Consider the following 18,118-nt stretch of genomic DNA (forward strand, 5'->3'; position numbering starts at 1 on the left):
TGCCATAATCTAAGCTACTTTCTAATATACTTGTATTAAAAATGTCCTACTGTTCCCTAACTACTATTCAATTTTTTTGTTTTCTAGTTCCTGTCTGATGACGCTTAGTTTGAGAATCCCAGTGCATGCTGGGATACTCAAACAAAGTGTCATCAGGGGACAGAGTCTGTGGCAGTGACCATAATCATGCTTGTTAAAACTCGATTCAAACCCATTGGGATGTACAGAACAATTAGGGGTACTTTGCACGCTGCGACATCGCTAGCCGATGCTAGCGATGTCGAGGGCGATAGTCCCCGCCCCCATCGCACATGCGATATCTGGTGATAGCTGCCGTAGCGAACATTATCGCTACAGCAGCTTCACATGCACTTACCTGCCCTGCGACGTCGCTCTTGCCGGCGACCCGCCTCCTTCCTAAGGGGGCGGGTCGTGCGGCATCACAGCGGTGTCACACGGCAGGCGGCCAATAGAAGCGGAGGAGCGGAGATGAGCGGGACTTAAAAATCCCGCCCACCTCCTCCCTTCCGCATAGCCGGTGGAGGCAGGTAAGGAGATGTTCCTCGCTCCTGCGGCTTCATACACAGCGATGTGCGCTGCCGCAGGAACGAGGAACAACATCGTAACAGCAGTCGTCCCGACATTATGAAAATGACCGAAGCTACACAGATCACCGATTTACGTTGTTTTTCAATCGTTTATCGGCGCATCTAGGCTTTACACGTTGCAACGTCGTTACCGGCACCGGATGTGCGTCACTTTCGATTTGACCCCGACGATATCGCAGTAGCAATGTCACAATGTGCAAAGTACCCCTTAGATGCTGCACTTACAGATATCCCGGAGCTTTTTGAGTCCTAAAACTGGTAGAAATGTTGTGTATTGTACAGGATAATAGCGTTGTCATTTCTGCGTTCCAGCACAACCGGCAACAAAGAGGACACCCTGACTGTAATCAACGTTTACTGCCCAAGAGCCGACCCGGAGAAGCCCGAACGTAAAACCTACAAGCTGCGCTTTTACCGTTTGCTTCAAATCCGGGCAGAAAGTGTTCTGAAAAATGGAGGGTAAGTCTCCAGCGTAGAGGATAAGGCCCGTGTGATTTGCACAGGTATCATGAATGAATTCTTCTGTTGTTTCAGCCACGTGATTATATTGGGGGACGTGAACACGTCACATAAGCCCCTTGACCACTGTGACCCAACCGATCTGGTAAGTTCAAGAGCAACGTTAAGATACAAGTTTAGGCCAGTTTCAGACGTCCGTGTTTAATCAGGTACCAGTCACATGCATGGTTATGGTCACACGTGTGACAGGTACCGAAGAAAACGGGTCTGTGAAATAAAAAGATTTGTCATATTTACCTGCTGTCTCCGACTCTGCTGCCTCCCGCTCCTGACCCCCACTCATTATACAGTGCCTACAAGTAGTATTCAACCCCCTGCAGATTTAGCAGGTTTACACATTCGGAATTAACTTGGCATTGTGACATTTGGACTGTAGATCAGCCTGGAAGTGTGAAATGCACTGCAAAAAAGAATGTTATTTCTTTTTTTATTTTTTTTTTAAATTGTGAAAAGTTTATTCAGAGGGTCATTTATTATTCAACCCCTCAAACCACAAGAATTCTGTTTGGTTCCCCTAAAGTATTAAGAAGTATTTCAGGCACAAAGAACAATGAGCTTCACATGTTTTGGATTAATTATCTCTTTTTCCAGCCTTTTCTGACTAATTAAGACCCTCCCCAAACTTGTGAACAGCACTCATACTTGGTCAACATGGGAAAGACAAAGGAGTATTCCAAGGCCATCAGAGACAAGATCGTGGAGGGTCACAAGGCTGGCAAGGGGTACAAAACCCTTTCCAAGGAGTTGGGCCTACCTGTCTCCACTGTTGGGAGCATCATCCGGAAGTGGAAGGCTTATGGAACTACTGTTAGCCTTCCACGGCCTGGACAGCCTTTGAAAGTTTCCACCCGTGCCGAGGCCAGGCTTGTCCGAAGAGTCAAGGCTAACCCAAGGACAACAAGGAAGGAGCTCTGGGAAGATCTCATGGCAGTGGGGACATTGGTTTCAGTCAATTCCATAAGTAACGTACTCCACCGCAATGGTCTCCGTTCCAGACGAGCCCGTAAGGTACCTTTACTTTCAAAGCATCATGTCAAGGCTCGTCTACAGTTTGCTCATGATCACTTGGAGGACTCTGAGACAGACTGGTTCAAGGTTCTCTGGTCTGATGAGACCAAGATCGAGATCTTTGGTGCCAACCACACACGTGACGTTTTGAGACTGGATTGCACTGCATACGACCCCAAGAATACCATCCCTCCAGTCAAGCATGGTGGTGGCAGCATCATGCTGTGGGGCTGTTTTTCAGCCAAGGGGCCTGGCCATCTGGTCCGCATCCATGGGAAGATGGATAGCACGGCCTACCTGGAGATTTTGGCCAAGAACCTCCGCTCCTCCATCAAGGATCTTAAGATGGGTCATCATTTCATCTTCCAACAAGACAACGACCCAAAGCACACAGCCAAGAAAACCAAGGCCTGGTTCAAGAGGGAAAAAATCAAGGTGTTGCAGTGGCCTAGTCAGTCTCCTGACCTTAACCCAATTGAAAACTTGTGGAAGGAGCTCAAGATTAAAGTCCACATGAGACGCCCAAAGAACCTAGATAACTTGGAGAAGATCTGCATGGAGGAGTGGGCCAAGATAACTCCAGAGACCTGTGCCGGCCTGATCAGGTCTTATAAAAGACGATTATTAGCTGTAATTGCAAACAAGGGTTATTCCACAAAATATTAAACCTAGGGGTTGAATAATAATTGACCCACACTTTTATGTTGAAAATGTATTAAAATTTAACTGAGCAACATAACTTGTTGGTTTGTAAGATTTATGCATCTGTTAATAAATCCTGCTCTTGTTTGAAGTTTGCAGGCTCTAACTTATTTGCATCTTATCAAACCTGCTAAATCTGCAGGGGGTTGAATACTACTTGTAGGCACTGTATTAATCTTTTTTTTTTTTTTTTCGGAAGCCAGAGTACAGCACCGCGGGGACAGGTGAGTATTCTGCCAGCACAGTGACTTCCAGGAGGTCATTGCATTGGAGTTCCCAATGAACTTTGATGACATCCTGATGACTCCCGCGCTACAGCTTCACGGGTTCATCAGAGTTGATTGGGAACTGTGATGAGTCCCCGATGCTGTCCCCGCGATACTCCGGCTTCCAGGGTCTCACCGCACACACACACACACACACACACACACACACACACACACACACACACACACACACACACACACACACACACACACACACACACACGCGCTGTATATTCACCCAGCGCTGCGGTCCCCGGCACTGAAGTCTCCAGCGCTGTCCCCGCTTCCAGCTCCGCAGTGCGGTGAACATTCAGTGAGTATAATGAGCGGGGGTCAGGAGCGGGAGGCAGCAGAGTCCGAGAGAGGTAAATATAGAAAATCTTTTTATTAAAAAGACCCGTGTTTTCTCCGGTACGTGTCACACTGATGTCACACGGATCACATCAGCGTGTGGTCCGTGTGACACCCGTGCTACCGGCGAAAAAAACAGACATGCCTGCGTATGTGCGTGAGGGGCCACGAGGGGTCACACGGTCCGTGTGAAAACACGGACATGTGAGTAACAGAAAATAATAACATGGGTGTGTGTGGCAACCGTGTTAAAAACAGATGTCACACGTGCCTGAAACACTGTCATCTGAAACCAGCCTAAAAATTACCTACAAACTTATACCGTATGAGGCTGTGCCTGGTACTGCAACTCATTTAAAAAGGTGTCCCCATCTCCTACATTTATGGCGTAGCCACAGGATATGCCATAAACGTATAGTGGATCTCGAAAATGGGACTCCATGATGCACTGCTTTGAGTGGCGAGGTGATGGGACTCTTGTACAAATCAATGGGAGCTCCTAAGGCCTCTCTACTGACAGCAGTGCGCAGCAGGGTCCTGATGGAGGTGCAGGTATCATCGGGGGGAGGATTAATATTTATGCCATACAGTGCTGGCCAAAAGTATTGGCACCCTTCAATTTGGTCATAGAATACTCAGTTTCTTCTTGAAAATGATTGCAATCACAAATTCTTTGGTATTATTATCTTCATTTATTTTGCTTGCAATAAAAAAAACACAAAAGAGAATGAAACAAAAATCAAATCATTGATCATTTCACACAAAACTCCAAAAATGGGCCAGACAAAAGTATTGGCACCCTTAGCCTAATACTTGGTTGCACAACCTTTAGCCAAAATAACTGCGAACAACCGCTTCCGGTAACCATCAATGAGTTTCTTACAATGCTCTGCTGGAATTTTAGACCATTCTTCTTTGGCAAACTGCTCCAGGTCCCTGAGATTTGAAGGTGCCTTCTCCAAACTGCCATTGTGAGATCTCTCCACAGGTGTTCTATGGGATTCAGGTCTGGACTCATTGCTGGCCACTTTAGTAGTCTCCAGTGCTTTCTATCAAACCATTTTCTAGTGCTTTTTGAAGTGTGTTTTGGGTCATTGTCCTGCTGGAAGACCCATGACCTCTGAGGGAGACCCAGCTTTCTCACACTGGGCCCTACATTATGCTGCAAAATTTGTTGGTAGTCTTCAGACTTCATAATGCCATGCACACGGTCAAGCAGTCCAGTGCTAGAGGCAGCAAAGCAACCCCAAAACATCAGGGAACCTCCACTATGTTTGACTGTAGGGACTGTGTTCTTTTCTTTGAATGCCTTTTTTTTTTTTATTTTTATTTTTTCCTGTAAACTCTGTTGATAGCTTTTCCCAAAAAGCTCTACTTTTGTCTCATCTGACCAGAGAACATTCTTCCAAAACGTTTTAGGCTTTCTCAGGTAAGTTTTGGCAAACTCCAGCCTGGCTTTTTATGTCTCGGGGTAAGAAGTGGGGTCTTCCTGGGTATCCTACCATACAGTCCCTTTTCATTCAGACGCCGGCAGATAGTACGGGTTGACACTGTTGTACCCTCGGACTGCAGGGCAGCTTGAACTTGTTTGGATGTTAGTCGAGGTTCTTTATCCACCATCCGCACAATCTTGCGTTGAAATCTCTCGTCACTTTTTCTTTTCCTTCCACATCTAGGGAGGTTAGCCACAGTGCCATGGGCTTTACACTTCTTGATGACACTGCGCACCGCAGACACAGGAACTCTCAGGTCTTTGGCGATGGACTTGTAGCCTTGAGATTGCTCATGCTTCCTCACAATCTGGATTCTCAGGTCCTCAGACAGCTCTTTGGTCTTCTTTCTTTTCTCCATGCTCAATGTGGTACACACAAGGACACAGGACAGAGGCTGAGTCAACTTTAACCCCTTCACGACCTTGGACGGATCTATCCGTCCAGGATCGTGTCACGTTAAGCCCCGCCCCCTGCCGCGGGCAGGCGGCGGTCGGCACACATCAGCTGTTTTCAACAGCTGACATGTGTGCCTGCTAGCCGCGGGTGGAATCGCTTCCACCCGCGGCCATTAACCCCTTAAATCTTGCCAAAGTCTGGCAGCAAGATCTAAATGCGCGCGGCCATGTTTTTTACTTACCGCCGCCCCCACTGGAAGTCACGTGTGTTATCACGTGACTATCGGTGGTTGCCATCGTAGCACAGGGTCATGTGATGACGCCTGCAGCTACGAAGTTTCACTTTCGTTTTCCCTCGGCCGAGAGCAGAGGGAAAAACAAAGTGACTGAATCTGCTGTTTCTTCGGCGCTCCATTGGGAGACCCAGACGATTGGTGTATAGCACTGCCTCCGGAGGCCACACAAAGCAATTACACTAAAAAGTGTAAGGCCCCTCCCCTTCTGGCTATACACCCCCAGTGGGATCACTGGCTCACCAGTTTTCTGCTTTGTGCGAAGGAGGTCAGACATCCATGCATAAGCTCCACTGTTCAGTCAGCAGTAGCTGCTGACTATATCGGATGGAAGAAAAGAGGGCCCATACTAGGGCCCCCAGCATGCTCCCTTCTCACCCCACTTGCGGTTTGTAAGGTTGAGGTACCTATTGCTGGTACGGAGGCTGGAGCCCACATGCTGTTTTCCTTCCCCATCCCCCTGAGGGGCTCTGAGGAAGTGGGATCTTTCCGGCCACCCAGCCCTGAGGCCGGGCTCCATCCACAGACCCATAGAACCTGCTGGATGTGGAGCAGGAGTGCCGTTCAGGGACAAGGCCCTGCAACTTTCAGGTACTCTGTGTCCCCGTATGGCAGGCCACGCACACTCCAGGCTTGCTGGGTGTGCTAGTGCGCCGGGGACTGTAGCGCTGTGCGCTGGGCTTATAGTCCCTGCAGATTACTGGGGGACTTTACGTGTGGGGACCGCCGCGCCGACCGCCCCTGGAGCGGCAGCGCAGCTGCGACTTGTAGTGCGGCGGGGACGCGCCGACCGCGCTTTTACGGCGGCGGCGCTTCTAACTTTAGTCCCCGGCTTTTGCGGCCTAGCGCCGCTTCGTTCCCGCCCCCACCCTGTCACTCAGGGAAAGGGAGAGACGCTGTTCTATAGCAGCGCCGAGGGCTGGAGCCTTATTTGCATTCTCCAGCCCCCTTTACTAGACACAGTGGGCGCCGGGTTCCCGCTCTTGTCTCGGGCACGCCCTCGGCCCGCCCCTCTCCTCTGGACGCCGGCAGCCATTCCGGCACGCAGAGCGGGAAAACGGAGACACTGAGCTACCAGCACAGGATTCCGGCGCCACACACCCGCTTTTGTGCGGGCGGTAAGCGGCAACTAAAGTGCTGACCCACTAATGCCGAAGTGTCCTGTTGTACTTTTGTACGGTCGCTATTCAGGATGCAGACCTAGAAACAGCAGCAAAAGATCAGGGGTGCTAAAGCACAGACTCTATATGCTGCTTGTCTTACATGTGCTGCAGTGTCATGTGTCCTTTATGCTTGTATGCTTTACATTGCACTGTAAGGGCTATTCTTGGCTGTCTACCCGCCTAGATGGCTAGACAGCGGCAGCAAACAGCAATGGTGCTAAGGCACAAGCTTTCAATGCTGCTTGGATTGCATGTACTGCAGAGTTTATTTTCATGCTTGTACATTCACTGCATGTCGCTATTCTTGGCTAATGCTCCTTGATGACTAGACAACAGCAGCAGAAAAGCAAGGGTGCTAAGGCACAAGCTTTCAATGCTGCTTGGATTGCATGTGCTGCAGTGGTTATTTTCATGCTTGTATGCTATACATTCACTGTATGTCGCTTTTCCTGGCTAATGCTCCTGAATAACTAGACAACGGCAGCAGAAAAGCAAAGGTGCCAAGGCACAGGCTTTCTATGCTCCTTGTACTGCATGTGATGAAGTGTTTATTGTACTTCATGCTTGTATGCTATACATTGCACTGTACGGTCGCTATTCTTGGCTAATGCTCCTAGATGGCTAGACAGCAACAGCAAAAAAAAAAAAAAAAAAAAAAAAAGCATGGGTGCCAAGGCACAGGCTTTCTATGCTGCTTGTACTGCATGCGACTGTTCCAGGACCCCCAGTGTGTGCAATTACTCAACGGGGTCTCTGCTACAGGTGGCCAAAAGAACCACCTGTGATCCCTGTCCAGGGACAGGGACGGAGTTGCAGTTTCCGCTGATATATTGTCTGTGGCTAGGACTAACATCTTACAGACTTTGCAGTCCAGACAGACCTTGGGCAATGTTGATTCAATGCCCCTGGCCACCCTGATTTCGAAACAAATCATGGCTCCAGGAGGGTCCCATGCATCCCAGGGTGCAGGCTCTGACACGGACGACAGTCCCAGACGGCCTAAGCGAGCTCCCTAAGAACGGCCCTCGACTTCATCACAGTACTCTCTGTATGATGAGGCAGACGTAGCTGTTCAGGACTCTGATCCTGAGACCGCTCTCAATCCGGATACACCGGATGGTGACGCTATAGTGAATAATCTTATAGCGTCCATCAATGGAAGGTTGGGTATTTCTCCCTCAACTCCTCCAGTGGAGGGGTCAGCTTCACAGCAGAAGAAATCCCTATTTCGGTATCTCAAGCGTATATTGAGTACTTTTCTGGTCACTCTGACTCCAGAGAAGCAGTCCAGGAACACCACGCTTATCCCGATAAGCGTTTCTCCAACCGTATTGAAGATACGCGTTGTCTCTTCCCCCCTGACGTGCTCAAGCGCTCCAAGGGTGGATCCCCCAATCTCCAGGCTTGCGGCTAGATCTATAGTTGCAGTGGAAGATGGGACTTCACTTAAAGATGCCATTGACAGACAGATAGCCCTATCGGCGGGTCGGTTGCCCCGGCATTCGCAGCCATAGAGGCACTCCAAGCTATTTCAGCTAGTATTGCGCAGAGGGACGCGGTCACATGTACATCTTGGCCGCAGTAGCGTCCTTCACCTCGCAATGTCGGCATTGCGACTCAAGCTGTTTATGCTGTCCTGGACTCTACGAGCCGTACGTCAGTGGCGTCCGCCAACTCCGTGTTGTTACGCTCCTAGTGTTAAGGGATTGGAGCAGATGCTGCTTCCACAAAAGTGCTTAACCAGATTGCCTTTATCTGGTGACAGACTGTTTCGTGAGCGGTTGGATTAAATCATTCAACTGTCCAAGGGTACGGATTCTTCCTTACCCCAGCTATCAAACAAGACCCATCAGGAGAAGGGACAGTCGAGGTTTCGGTCCTTCCCAGGCTCGGGCACGTCCCAATTGCCGTCGTCCAACAGGACTCAAAAGGCTCAGAGGGGCGCAGGTTCCTGGCGGGCTCAATCACGCCCGGAGAAGGCAGCCGGAGGAACCGCTACCAAGGCGGTTTCCTCATGACTTTCAGCCCTCTCTCTCCGCGTCCGCGGTCGGTGGCAGACTCCCCCGCTTTAGCGACATTTAACTGCCACAGGTCAATGGCCGGTGGGTGAGAGACAGTTTGTCGCAAAAACTTCCTCACCGGCCGAGCCGAGGCTCTTCTGCAGGCAGTAGGAGTCGTAATCCCGGTTCCTCCTCAGGAACAAGAGACACTTTTTACTCCGATCTGGTCGGGGTGACAAAATAGGACGACTCCTTCCGTTCCGTTCTGGACCTTAAACTGCTCAACAAGCACGTGAAAACCAGGCGGTTCCGGATGGAATCCCTCCGCTCCGTCATTGCCTCAATGTCTCAAGGAGATTTCCTAGCATCAATAGACATCAGGATGCTTATCTCCACGTGCCGATTGCTCCAGAGCACCGGCGTTTGCTACGATTCGTTATTGAAGACGAGCATCTTCGGTTCGTAGCCCTACCCTTCGGTCTGGCGACAGCCCCACGGGTTTTCACCAAGTTCATGGCAGCAGTGGGACCACTCCCGCACTCTCAGGGTCACCCTGTGATCCCTTACTTAGACCATCTACTTGTCAAGGCACTCTTTTAAGAGGCATGCCAACACAGCCTGAACATGACGCTGGAGACTTCCCAGAGTTTCGGGTGGGTCCTCAACTTTTCAAAGTTAAACCCAATCGCTGGCATATCTTAGCTTGGGGTTTCACACTCTCTCAGCGATGGTGAAGCTTCCACTGGACAAACAGCGGTCACTACAGACGGGGGTGCAGTCTCTCCTTCAATGAGACACCTCATCCAGAGGCAGTCCCTTTCACGCAGTTTCATCTGCGTCCACTTCAATAGAACATTCTTCGCTAATGGGAGGGGAAGTCGATGTCCCTACACAGGAACGTCCCCCTTTCTCAGACGATCAAGGACTCTCTTCAGAGGAGTCCACTCTTCAGATCAATTGTCTGGAGCTCTGGGCAGTGCATATGGCCCTGCAAGACTTCCTGCAGTGGCTGGAAGGCAAACAGATCCGAATTCAGTCGGACAATCCACAGCGGTGGCATACATCAACCACCAAGGCGGACTACGCAGTCGGCGAGCCTCCCAGGAAGTCCGCCGGATTCTGCTAGGGGTGGAAGACAGAGCATACACCATATCCGCAGTTCACATCCCGGGCGTAGAAAACTGGGAAGCAGACTTCCTCAGTCACCAGGGCGTGGACGCAGGAGAATGGTCTCTGCACCCGGACGGGTTTCACGAATCGGCACAAAAGCAAGGTCCCGGTTTTCATGACGATCAAAGAGCTCTGGCGACAGGCATCTCACGGTCGGTCAACCGTGGGCACTACCAGACCGGCCAGACTTACTGTCCCAAGGGCCGTTTTTCCATCTGAATTCTACGGCCCTGAACCTACTGTGTGGCCATTGCGTCCTAGATCCTAGTGTCCTCAGGATTATCCCACGGGGTCGTTGCCACCATGAGACAGGCTATGAAGCCCACGTCTGCTAAGATCTACCACGGAAGTGGAAGATTTTCTTTTACTGGTGCTCTGTACAAGGAGTGTCCCCCTGGCCATTGGCATTGCCTACTTTTCTTTCCTTCCTGCAATCTGGGTTGGAAAAGGGCTTGTCGCTCGGCTCCCTTAAAGGGCAAGTCTCGGCGCTATTGGTGTTTTTTCAGAAGCGGCTAGCACGACGTCCGCAGGTACGCACGTTCCTGCAGGGGGTTTGGTCATATCGTCCCCCCGTACGAGCGGCCGTTAGATCCATGGGATCTGAACAGGGTACTAGTTGCTCTCCAGAAGCCGCCTTTCGAGTCTCTGACGGATGTTTCACTCTCTCGACTATCACGGAAAGTGGCCTTTCTGGTAGCGATCACGTCTCTTCGGAGAGTGTCTGAGCTAGCAGCGCTGTCATCCAAGGCTCCCTTCCTGGTGGTCCACCAGGACAAGGTAGTGCTGCGCCCCATTCAGGAGTTTCTCCCTAAGGTAGTATCCTCGTTTCATATTAATCAGGATATTTCCTTACCTTCTTTTTGTCCTCATCCGGTTCTCCGGTATGAAAAGGATTTACATTTGTTAGATCTGGTGAGAGCACTCAGAATCTACATTTCCCGCACGGCGCCCCTGCGCCGCTCTGATGCACTCTTAATCCTTGTCGCTGGCCAGCGCAAGGGGTCGCAGGCTTCCAAAGCCACCCTGGCTCGATGGATCAAAGAACCAATTCTTGAAGCCTACCGTTCTGCTGGGCTTCCGGTTCCATCAGGGCTGAAGGCCCATTCTACCAGAGCCGTGGGTGCGTCCTGGGCATTACGACACCAGGCTACGGCTCAACAGGTGTGCCAGGCAGCTACCTGGTCGAGTCTGCACACTTTCACCAAAACATTATCAGGTGCATACCTATGCTTCGGCGGACGCCAGCCTAGGTAGAAGAGTCCTGCAGGCGGCAGTTGCCTCCCCGTAGGGGAGGGCTGTCTTTGCAGCTCTAACATGAGGTATTTCTTTACCCACCCAGGGACAGCTTTTGGACGTCCCAATCGTCTGGGTCTCCCAATGGAGCGCCGAAGAAGAAGGGAATTTTGTTACTTACCGTAAATTCCTTTTCTTCTAGCTCCTATTGGGAGACCCAGCACCCGCCCTGTTGTCCTTCGGGATTTTTGGTGGTTTTTCGGGTACACATGTTGTTCATGTTGAATGGTTTTTCAGTTCTCCGACGTTACTTCGGAGTGAATTTGTTTAAACCAGTTATTGGCTTTCCTCCTTCTTGCTTTTGCACTAAAACTGGTGAGCCAGTGATCCCACTGGGGGTGTATAGCCAGAAGGGGAGGGGCCTTACACTTTTTAGTGTAATTGCTTTGTGTGGCCTCCGGAGGCAGTGCTATACACCAATCGTCTGGGTCTCCCAATAGGAGCTAGAAGAAAAGGAATTTACGGTAAGTAACAAAATTCCCTTCTTACAGCTGTATAGCTGTGATCAGCAGAAAGACAATAGCGATCGGATTGCTGATCGCTATAGCCCCCTAGGGGGACTAGTAAAATAAAAAAAAAAAAGTAAACAAAAAAAGTTTTAAAAAAAACCCCCAAAAAACCTAAAAGTTCAAATCACCCCCCTTTCCCCCCATTGAAAATTAAAGGGTTAAAAAATAAATAAATATACACATATTTGGGATCGCCGCGTTCAGAAATGCCCGATCTATCAAAATGTAAAATCAATTAATCTGATTGGTAAACGGCGTAGTGGCAAAAAAATTCCAAACGCCAAAATTACGTTTTTTTGGTCGCCGCAAGTTTTACGCAAAATGCAATAACAGGCGATCAAAACGTAGCATCTGCGCAAAAATGGTACCATTTATAAACGTCAGCTCGAGACGCAAAAAATAAGCCATCACTGAGCCACAGATGCCAAAAAATGAGCACGCTACGTGTTTCAGAAAATGGCGCAAAACGTGCGCCACTTTTATTGGACAAACTTGTGATTTTTTTTTTAACCCCTTAGATACATGTAAACCTATACATGTTTGGTGTCTACAAACTCGCACCGACCTGAGGCATCACAATGACACATCAGTTTTATCATATAGTGAACACGGTGAATAAAACATACCAAAAACTATTGTGCGATCACACTTTTTTTGCAGTTTTTCCACACTTGGAATTTTTTTGCTGTTTTCCAGTACAATATATGGTAAAACCTATGGTTTAATTTAAAAGTACAACTCGTCCCGCAAAAAACAAGCCCTCATATGGCAAGATTGACGGAATAATAAAAAAGTTACGGCTCTCGGAAGAAAAGGAGCAAAAAACAAAAACGGAAAGTGCCCGGGGGCTGAAGGGGTTAATCCATGTCAACTGGCTGTAAGTGTGATTTAGTTATTGCCAACACCTGTTAGGTGCCACAGGTAAGTTACAGGGGCTGTTATTATACAAATTAGAGAAGCATCACATGATTTTTCAAACAGTGCCAATACTTTTGTCCACCCCCTTTTTATGTTTGGTGTGGAATTATATCCAATTTGGCTTTATGACAATTTTTTTTTCTTTTTTCATTGAAGACAAATTAAATGAACATAATAATACCAAAGAATTTGATTGCAATCATTTTCGGGAAGAAACTGAGTATTATCTGACAGAATCGCAGGGGTGCCAATACTTTTGGCCAGCACTGTATACTTTCCATCTGTCATAATTAAGTGGGGCCAATATTTATTTAAATGTGTTGTCCGCCTTTGGGATACAAGTCTGCTGTCAGGAATCACCGGTGTCAGGAGCAGGGGGTCATGTGATTACAAGTATGCGATTTGCACACTAACAATCACATTCCGACTAGAAGTATCTGACTTTGTTGATTTCACTTCTATTGAGCGAGGGCACACACGTCTAGTCTGCACGTGACCACATGTATGCAAATCATATACCGGCAGTCACGCCCCTACCAGCTCCTGGTTCCCGCACTGGAGAATCTTGACTGCGCACTCACTGCGTGCTATGAGTATTCACAAGTCTGCAGACCCATGGAGGGACTGCAGACTTATTCTCCATGGCCGGACAACCCCTTTAAATGATGCTGAGTTGCAATTGTTAAGTCATACAGCTTCTTTATAGATGCAGCAAGATGGCCCAAGTCTTCTGGTGGTAGTCAGGTATTCCTGGGGCAGACTCCCATTATGTATTGGTGGCTTTCACTCTTTTAATTTCTGATTTAAAGCTACTTTTTTCCTGTAATCAGCTACTCTATGCCTCATGTCTCAGAAATTGTCACCAGTGTCCTTGCTGGTCATTTCTCACATGATGTGGATTTCTGTTGGTGGGTTTAAAAAAAACACACACACACACACACACACACACACACACACACACACACCTAGCTAGCTGTAGTACCCGGAGTTGCCCGGGATAGTAACTGTCTCTCTGTTTCTCTCCCAGTGTCCCTCTCTGTCCCTCTCTGTCCCTCTCTGTCCCTCTCTGTCCCTCTCTGTCCCTCTCTGTCCCTCTCTGTCCCTCTCTGTCCCTCTCTGTCCCTCTCTGTCCCTCTCTGTCCCTCTCTGTCCCTCTCTGTCCCTGTCTCTCTCTTTCTCTGTCCCTGTCTCTGTCTCTCTCTTTCTCTGTTCCTGTCCCTCTCTCTTTCTCTGTTCCTGTCCCTCTCTCTTTCTCTGTTCCTGTCCCTCTCTCTTTCTCTGTTCCTGTCCCTCTCTCTTTCTCTGTTCCTGTCCCTCTCTCTTTCTCTGTTCCTGTCCCTCTCTCTTTCTCTGTTCCTGTCCCTCTCTCTTTCTCTGTTCCTGTCTTTCTCTCTTTCTCTGTTCCTGTCTTTCTCTCTTTCCCTGTTCCTGTCTTTCCCTGTTCCTGTCTTTCCCTGTTCCTGTCTTTCCCTGTTCCTGTCTTTCCCTGTTCCTGTCTTTCCCTGTTCCTGTCTTTCCCTGTTCCTGTCTTTCCCTGTTCCTGTCTTTCCCTGTTCCTGTCTTTCCCTGTTCCTGTCTTTCCCTGTTCCTGTCTTTCCCTGTTCCTGTCTTTCCCTGTTCCTGTCTTTCCCTGTTCCTGTCTTTCCCTGTTCCTGTCTTTCCCTGTTCCTGTCTTTCCCTGTTCCTGTCTTTCCCTGTTCCTGTCTTTCCCTGTTCCTGTCTTTCCCTGTTCCTGTCTTTCCCTGTTCCTGTCTTTCCCTGTTCCTGTCTTTCCCTGTTCCTGTCTTTCCCTGTTCCTGTCTTTCCCTGTTCCTGTCTTTCCCTGTTCCTGTCTTTCCCTGTTCCTGTCTTTCCCCTTGGCTGCATTGTGACACGCGAACATTCAATTTCAGGGCGTGGCTGCGCTTTCTTCTGAAGTTCTGGCTGCATTGTGGCTCCCAGGTTCCTTGACTTTAATGGAGGCAGTTTTTTTGGCGGATAACTGTAAAGTGTGGGGTTAAAATTTCCCCTCAAAACATAGTCAATGACGTTCCCTGAGTAAAATAGAGCGTCGGTTCAAAATTTTGTGACTGTACCTGCGATGGTGTGAATTCCTTTAGTGGGCATGCATGCATGCATGCATACATGCATGCATACATACATACACACATACACACACTCAGCTTTATATAATAGATATGGTTTATATAATTGAATTCCAGGCTTTATTTGCGTTCACATCTACATTTTAGGAAGTGATTGAAGAGAACCCGGGACGTCAATGGTTGAACCAGTTCCTCGTTGACCCTCTTGTATCTAAAACGGAAGTTTCCGACGATCCAAACTCTGGCCGGTTTCTGGACAGCTTCCGATACTTCCACCCCACGCAGAAGAATGCCTTTACATGCTGGTGCTCTGCGTCTGGAGCTCGGCAGACCAACTATGGCACTCGCATAGACTATATCCTGGCCAACAGAAAACTGGTGGAAGCTGAGTTTTTGGATTCCATCATTATGCCAGAGGTTGAAGGATCTGACCATTGTCCCGTTAAGGCACTGATGAGCTGTTGGCCGTTGGCAGCTGACAAATGCCCATCACTATGCACCAAATACCTGCCTGAATTCGCTGGTCGGCAGCAGAAACTTTCTCAGTTCCTTGTCAAAAAGAGCAAAGATCTTGAAGTTTGTGCTGGAGAAACCAAGGACTCTCAGTCGTCAAGTGCAGGCTCCGAAAATAGTTCTGCTCGAAAGAGGACAACTGAGAAGGTCCATGTTAATAATGGTAAGAAAGCTAAACCAGGTCCCAAGGGTGGGCAAGTCAATCTGCTCGGTTTCTTCAAACCTGTGATCTCCAAACCAAGAACTTCAGATGAAGGCAAGAATCATTCCACTGATGAGAACGTGAAGGAGGTGACCACACAACGTGCCCCGACCTCCGGGACTCAGAACGGGAACCAACAGCAAAGTGCCTTCTGGAAGACCCTTCTAAAGGGACCACCTCCCCCGCCCAACTGTAAGGGACACGGAGAGCCCTGTGTCTTGCGAACAGTAAAGAAGGCCGGTCCTAACTGCGGCCGACAGTTCTATGTCTGTGCCCGGCCCGAAGGCCACACGTCCAACCCTCAGGCACGATGCAACTTTTTTCTGTGGGTCAACAAAAAATCTGGAGATGTCTGATCACTACATTGTGCATGGGCGCGAAATTCAGGACACTTTATTACATGGGGTGGATCCGAATTAGAAAAACAAGGGTTAGGTCTGTTCTTTGCAGCTCGGCTCCATTGAGGGGAATAGGAGGAAGCTGCAAAATTTTGTTTTATTGGAACTTTTTAAGCCTAAACCCCTTGTAAAAATCCCTAATTATAAAAATGATTTTTTTTTTAAATATTTTTATAAAATAATTATAACTTTTTGCACTTGTTCCGCTAATAAAATATCTACAAAAAGTTGTGGTTTATTATCCCGGGATGAAACTTTATGACCGAGCCGCATTTAAGGTGTCACATTATGGACACTTTTACAGATCCTGCTGAATTCGAGACTTTTTTTTTTTTCGATGACACATTGCACTTTATTTAGATGGTCACCAATATGAGATCAGTGGGGTACCCATCTTAAGGAGTGGCCATCAATATAAAAGTACTGGCCAACCCCTTTAACGGTGATCATAAAACCTGAGAGGGCAGATTCACAAGTCAGTCTTTATCATCCGTTTTTCACATATGAGGACAAAAAAACTGATGAAAATATCCCGAGCGTCTCCTGGTGAATATACTGATATAGCGCTGTTACCCTAGTGTCTGGTGAAAGGGACTACTGTGACCGATTTACAGCAAGCATGGGGGACGTAGCTCACTGCCAGGGTCCCACTCGGCACAGACCCCTTACCATGAACCTGGAAGACTACAGAGGGGGAAGCAGGTCCTAGGTGTGTAGTATAGGGGCTGTCACTCTCTAGCTACTCTCCACGTGTGATCCACAGTCAGTTGCTATCTACTTACCCTGCACCTGTGCGTTGCAGTCAGTTGCTCGATACCTGTGGTTTGCAATCAGTTGCTTTCTACTTGACATCCACCTGTGGTTTATGGTCATTAGCTCTCTTACATCCATCTGTGCTTTGCGGTCAGTTGCTCTCTATCTTCCCTCCACCGTTTCTTTTCAGTTAATTTATCTCTACCATACCTCTACTTGTGGTTTGCGGTCAGTTGCTTTCTACCTGCCTTCCCCCACCTGTAGTTTGCGGACAGTTGCTCTCTACCTGCCTTCCACCAGTGGTTTGCAGTCAGTTGCGCTCTACCTTCCCTCTACCTGTGGTTTGCGGTCAGTTGCTCTCTACCTACCCTCCAACCCTGGTTCTTAGTTTTTCTACCTTCCCATCACCTGTAGTTTGCGGTCAATTGCTCTCTACCTACCATCCACCTGGGGTTTGCGGTCAGTGTCTCTGTACCAGTGGTTTGCGGTCAGTTGCTCTCTACCTTCCCTCCACCTCTTGTTCTCAGTTTATCTCTACCTTTCCTCCACCTGTAGTTTGTGGTCAGTTGCTCTCTACCTACCTTCCACCTCTTGTTCTCAGTTAGCTTCTCTACCATCCCTCTACTTATGTGGTTTGCGGTCAGTTGCTCTCTACCTACCCTCCACCACTGGTTCTTAGTTTTTCTACCTTCCCGTCACCTGTAGTTTGCGGTCAGCTGTTCTCTACCTTCCATCCACCTTGGGTTTGCGGTCAATTTCTCTCTACCTGTGGCTTGTGGCCAGTTGCTCTCTACCTACCCTCCACCCAAGGTTCTCAATCGGTTTCTCTCTACCTTCCCTCCACCTGTAGTTTACGATCAGTTGCTCTCTAACTGTCCACCTGTGGTTTACAGTCAGTTGCTCTCTACCTACCATCCACCTGGGGTTTGTGGTCAGTTTCTCTCTACTTGTGGTTTGCGGTCAGTTGCTCTCTACTTACCATCTACCTGTGGTTTACAGTCAGTTGCTCTCTACCTTACCTCCACCTCTTGTTCTCAGTTTCTCTACCTTCCCCCACCTGTGGTTTGTGGTCATTTGCTCTCTACTTGCCTTTTACCTGTGATTTGCAGTTAGTTGCTCTCTACCTGCCATCCACCTCTTGTTCTCAGTTTACCTCTACCTTCCCCCACCTGTGGTTTTCGGTCAGTTTCTCTCTACCTACCATCCACCTGTAGTTTGCAGTCAGTTGCTCTCTACCTGCCATCCATCTGTGGTTCTTAGTTTTTCTACCTTCCTGTCACCTGTGGTTTGTGGCCAGTTGCTCTCTACGTAACCCTCCACCCCAGGTTCTCAATCAGTTTTTCCCTACCTGTCCTCCACCTGTGTGGTTTGCTATCAGTTGCTCTCTACCTACCATCCACCTGGGGTTGGTGGTCAGTTTCTCTCTACTTGTGGTTTGCGGTCAGTTGCTCTCTACCTTCCCTCTACCGGTGGTTTGCGG

The 18,118-nt window shown here is 48.7% G+C and overlaps 1 protein-coding gene across 3 annotated transcripts in view; it reads left to right on the forward strand.

The window, feature by feature from the left end:
* APEX2 (apurinic/apyrimidinic endodeoxyribonuclease 2) overlaps positions 1-16,088 on the forward strand; it is a 34,633-nt gene extending 18,545 nt beyond the window's left edge. For all 3 annotated transcript variants that reach the window (XM_075324233.1, XM_075324235.1, XM_075324236.1), the window contains exons 5-7: positions 921-1,067; positions 1,143-1,212; positions 14,920-16,088. In XM_075324233.1, coding sequence (XP_075180348.1) covers positions 921-1,067; positions 1,143-1,212; positions 14,920-15,843 — 1,141 coding nt within the window. In that variant the 3' untranslated portion in view covers positions 15,844-16,088. The remainder of the gene's footprint in view (positions 1-920; positions 1,068-1,142; positions 1,213-14,919) is intronic.
* The last annotated feature ends 2,030 nt before the right edge of the window (positions 16,089-18,118 follow it).

Source organism: Anomaloglossus baeobatrachus, chromosome 9 (genome assembly GCF_048569485.1).
Source record: "Anomaloglossus baeobatrachus isolate aAnoBae1 chromosome 9, aAnoBae1.hap1, whole genome shotgun sequence".
NCBI lineage: Eukaryota > Metazoa > Chordata > Amphibia > Anura > Aromobatidae > Anomaloglossus > Anomaloglossus baeobatrachus.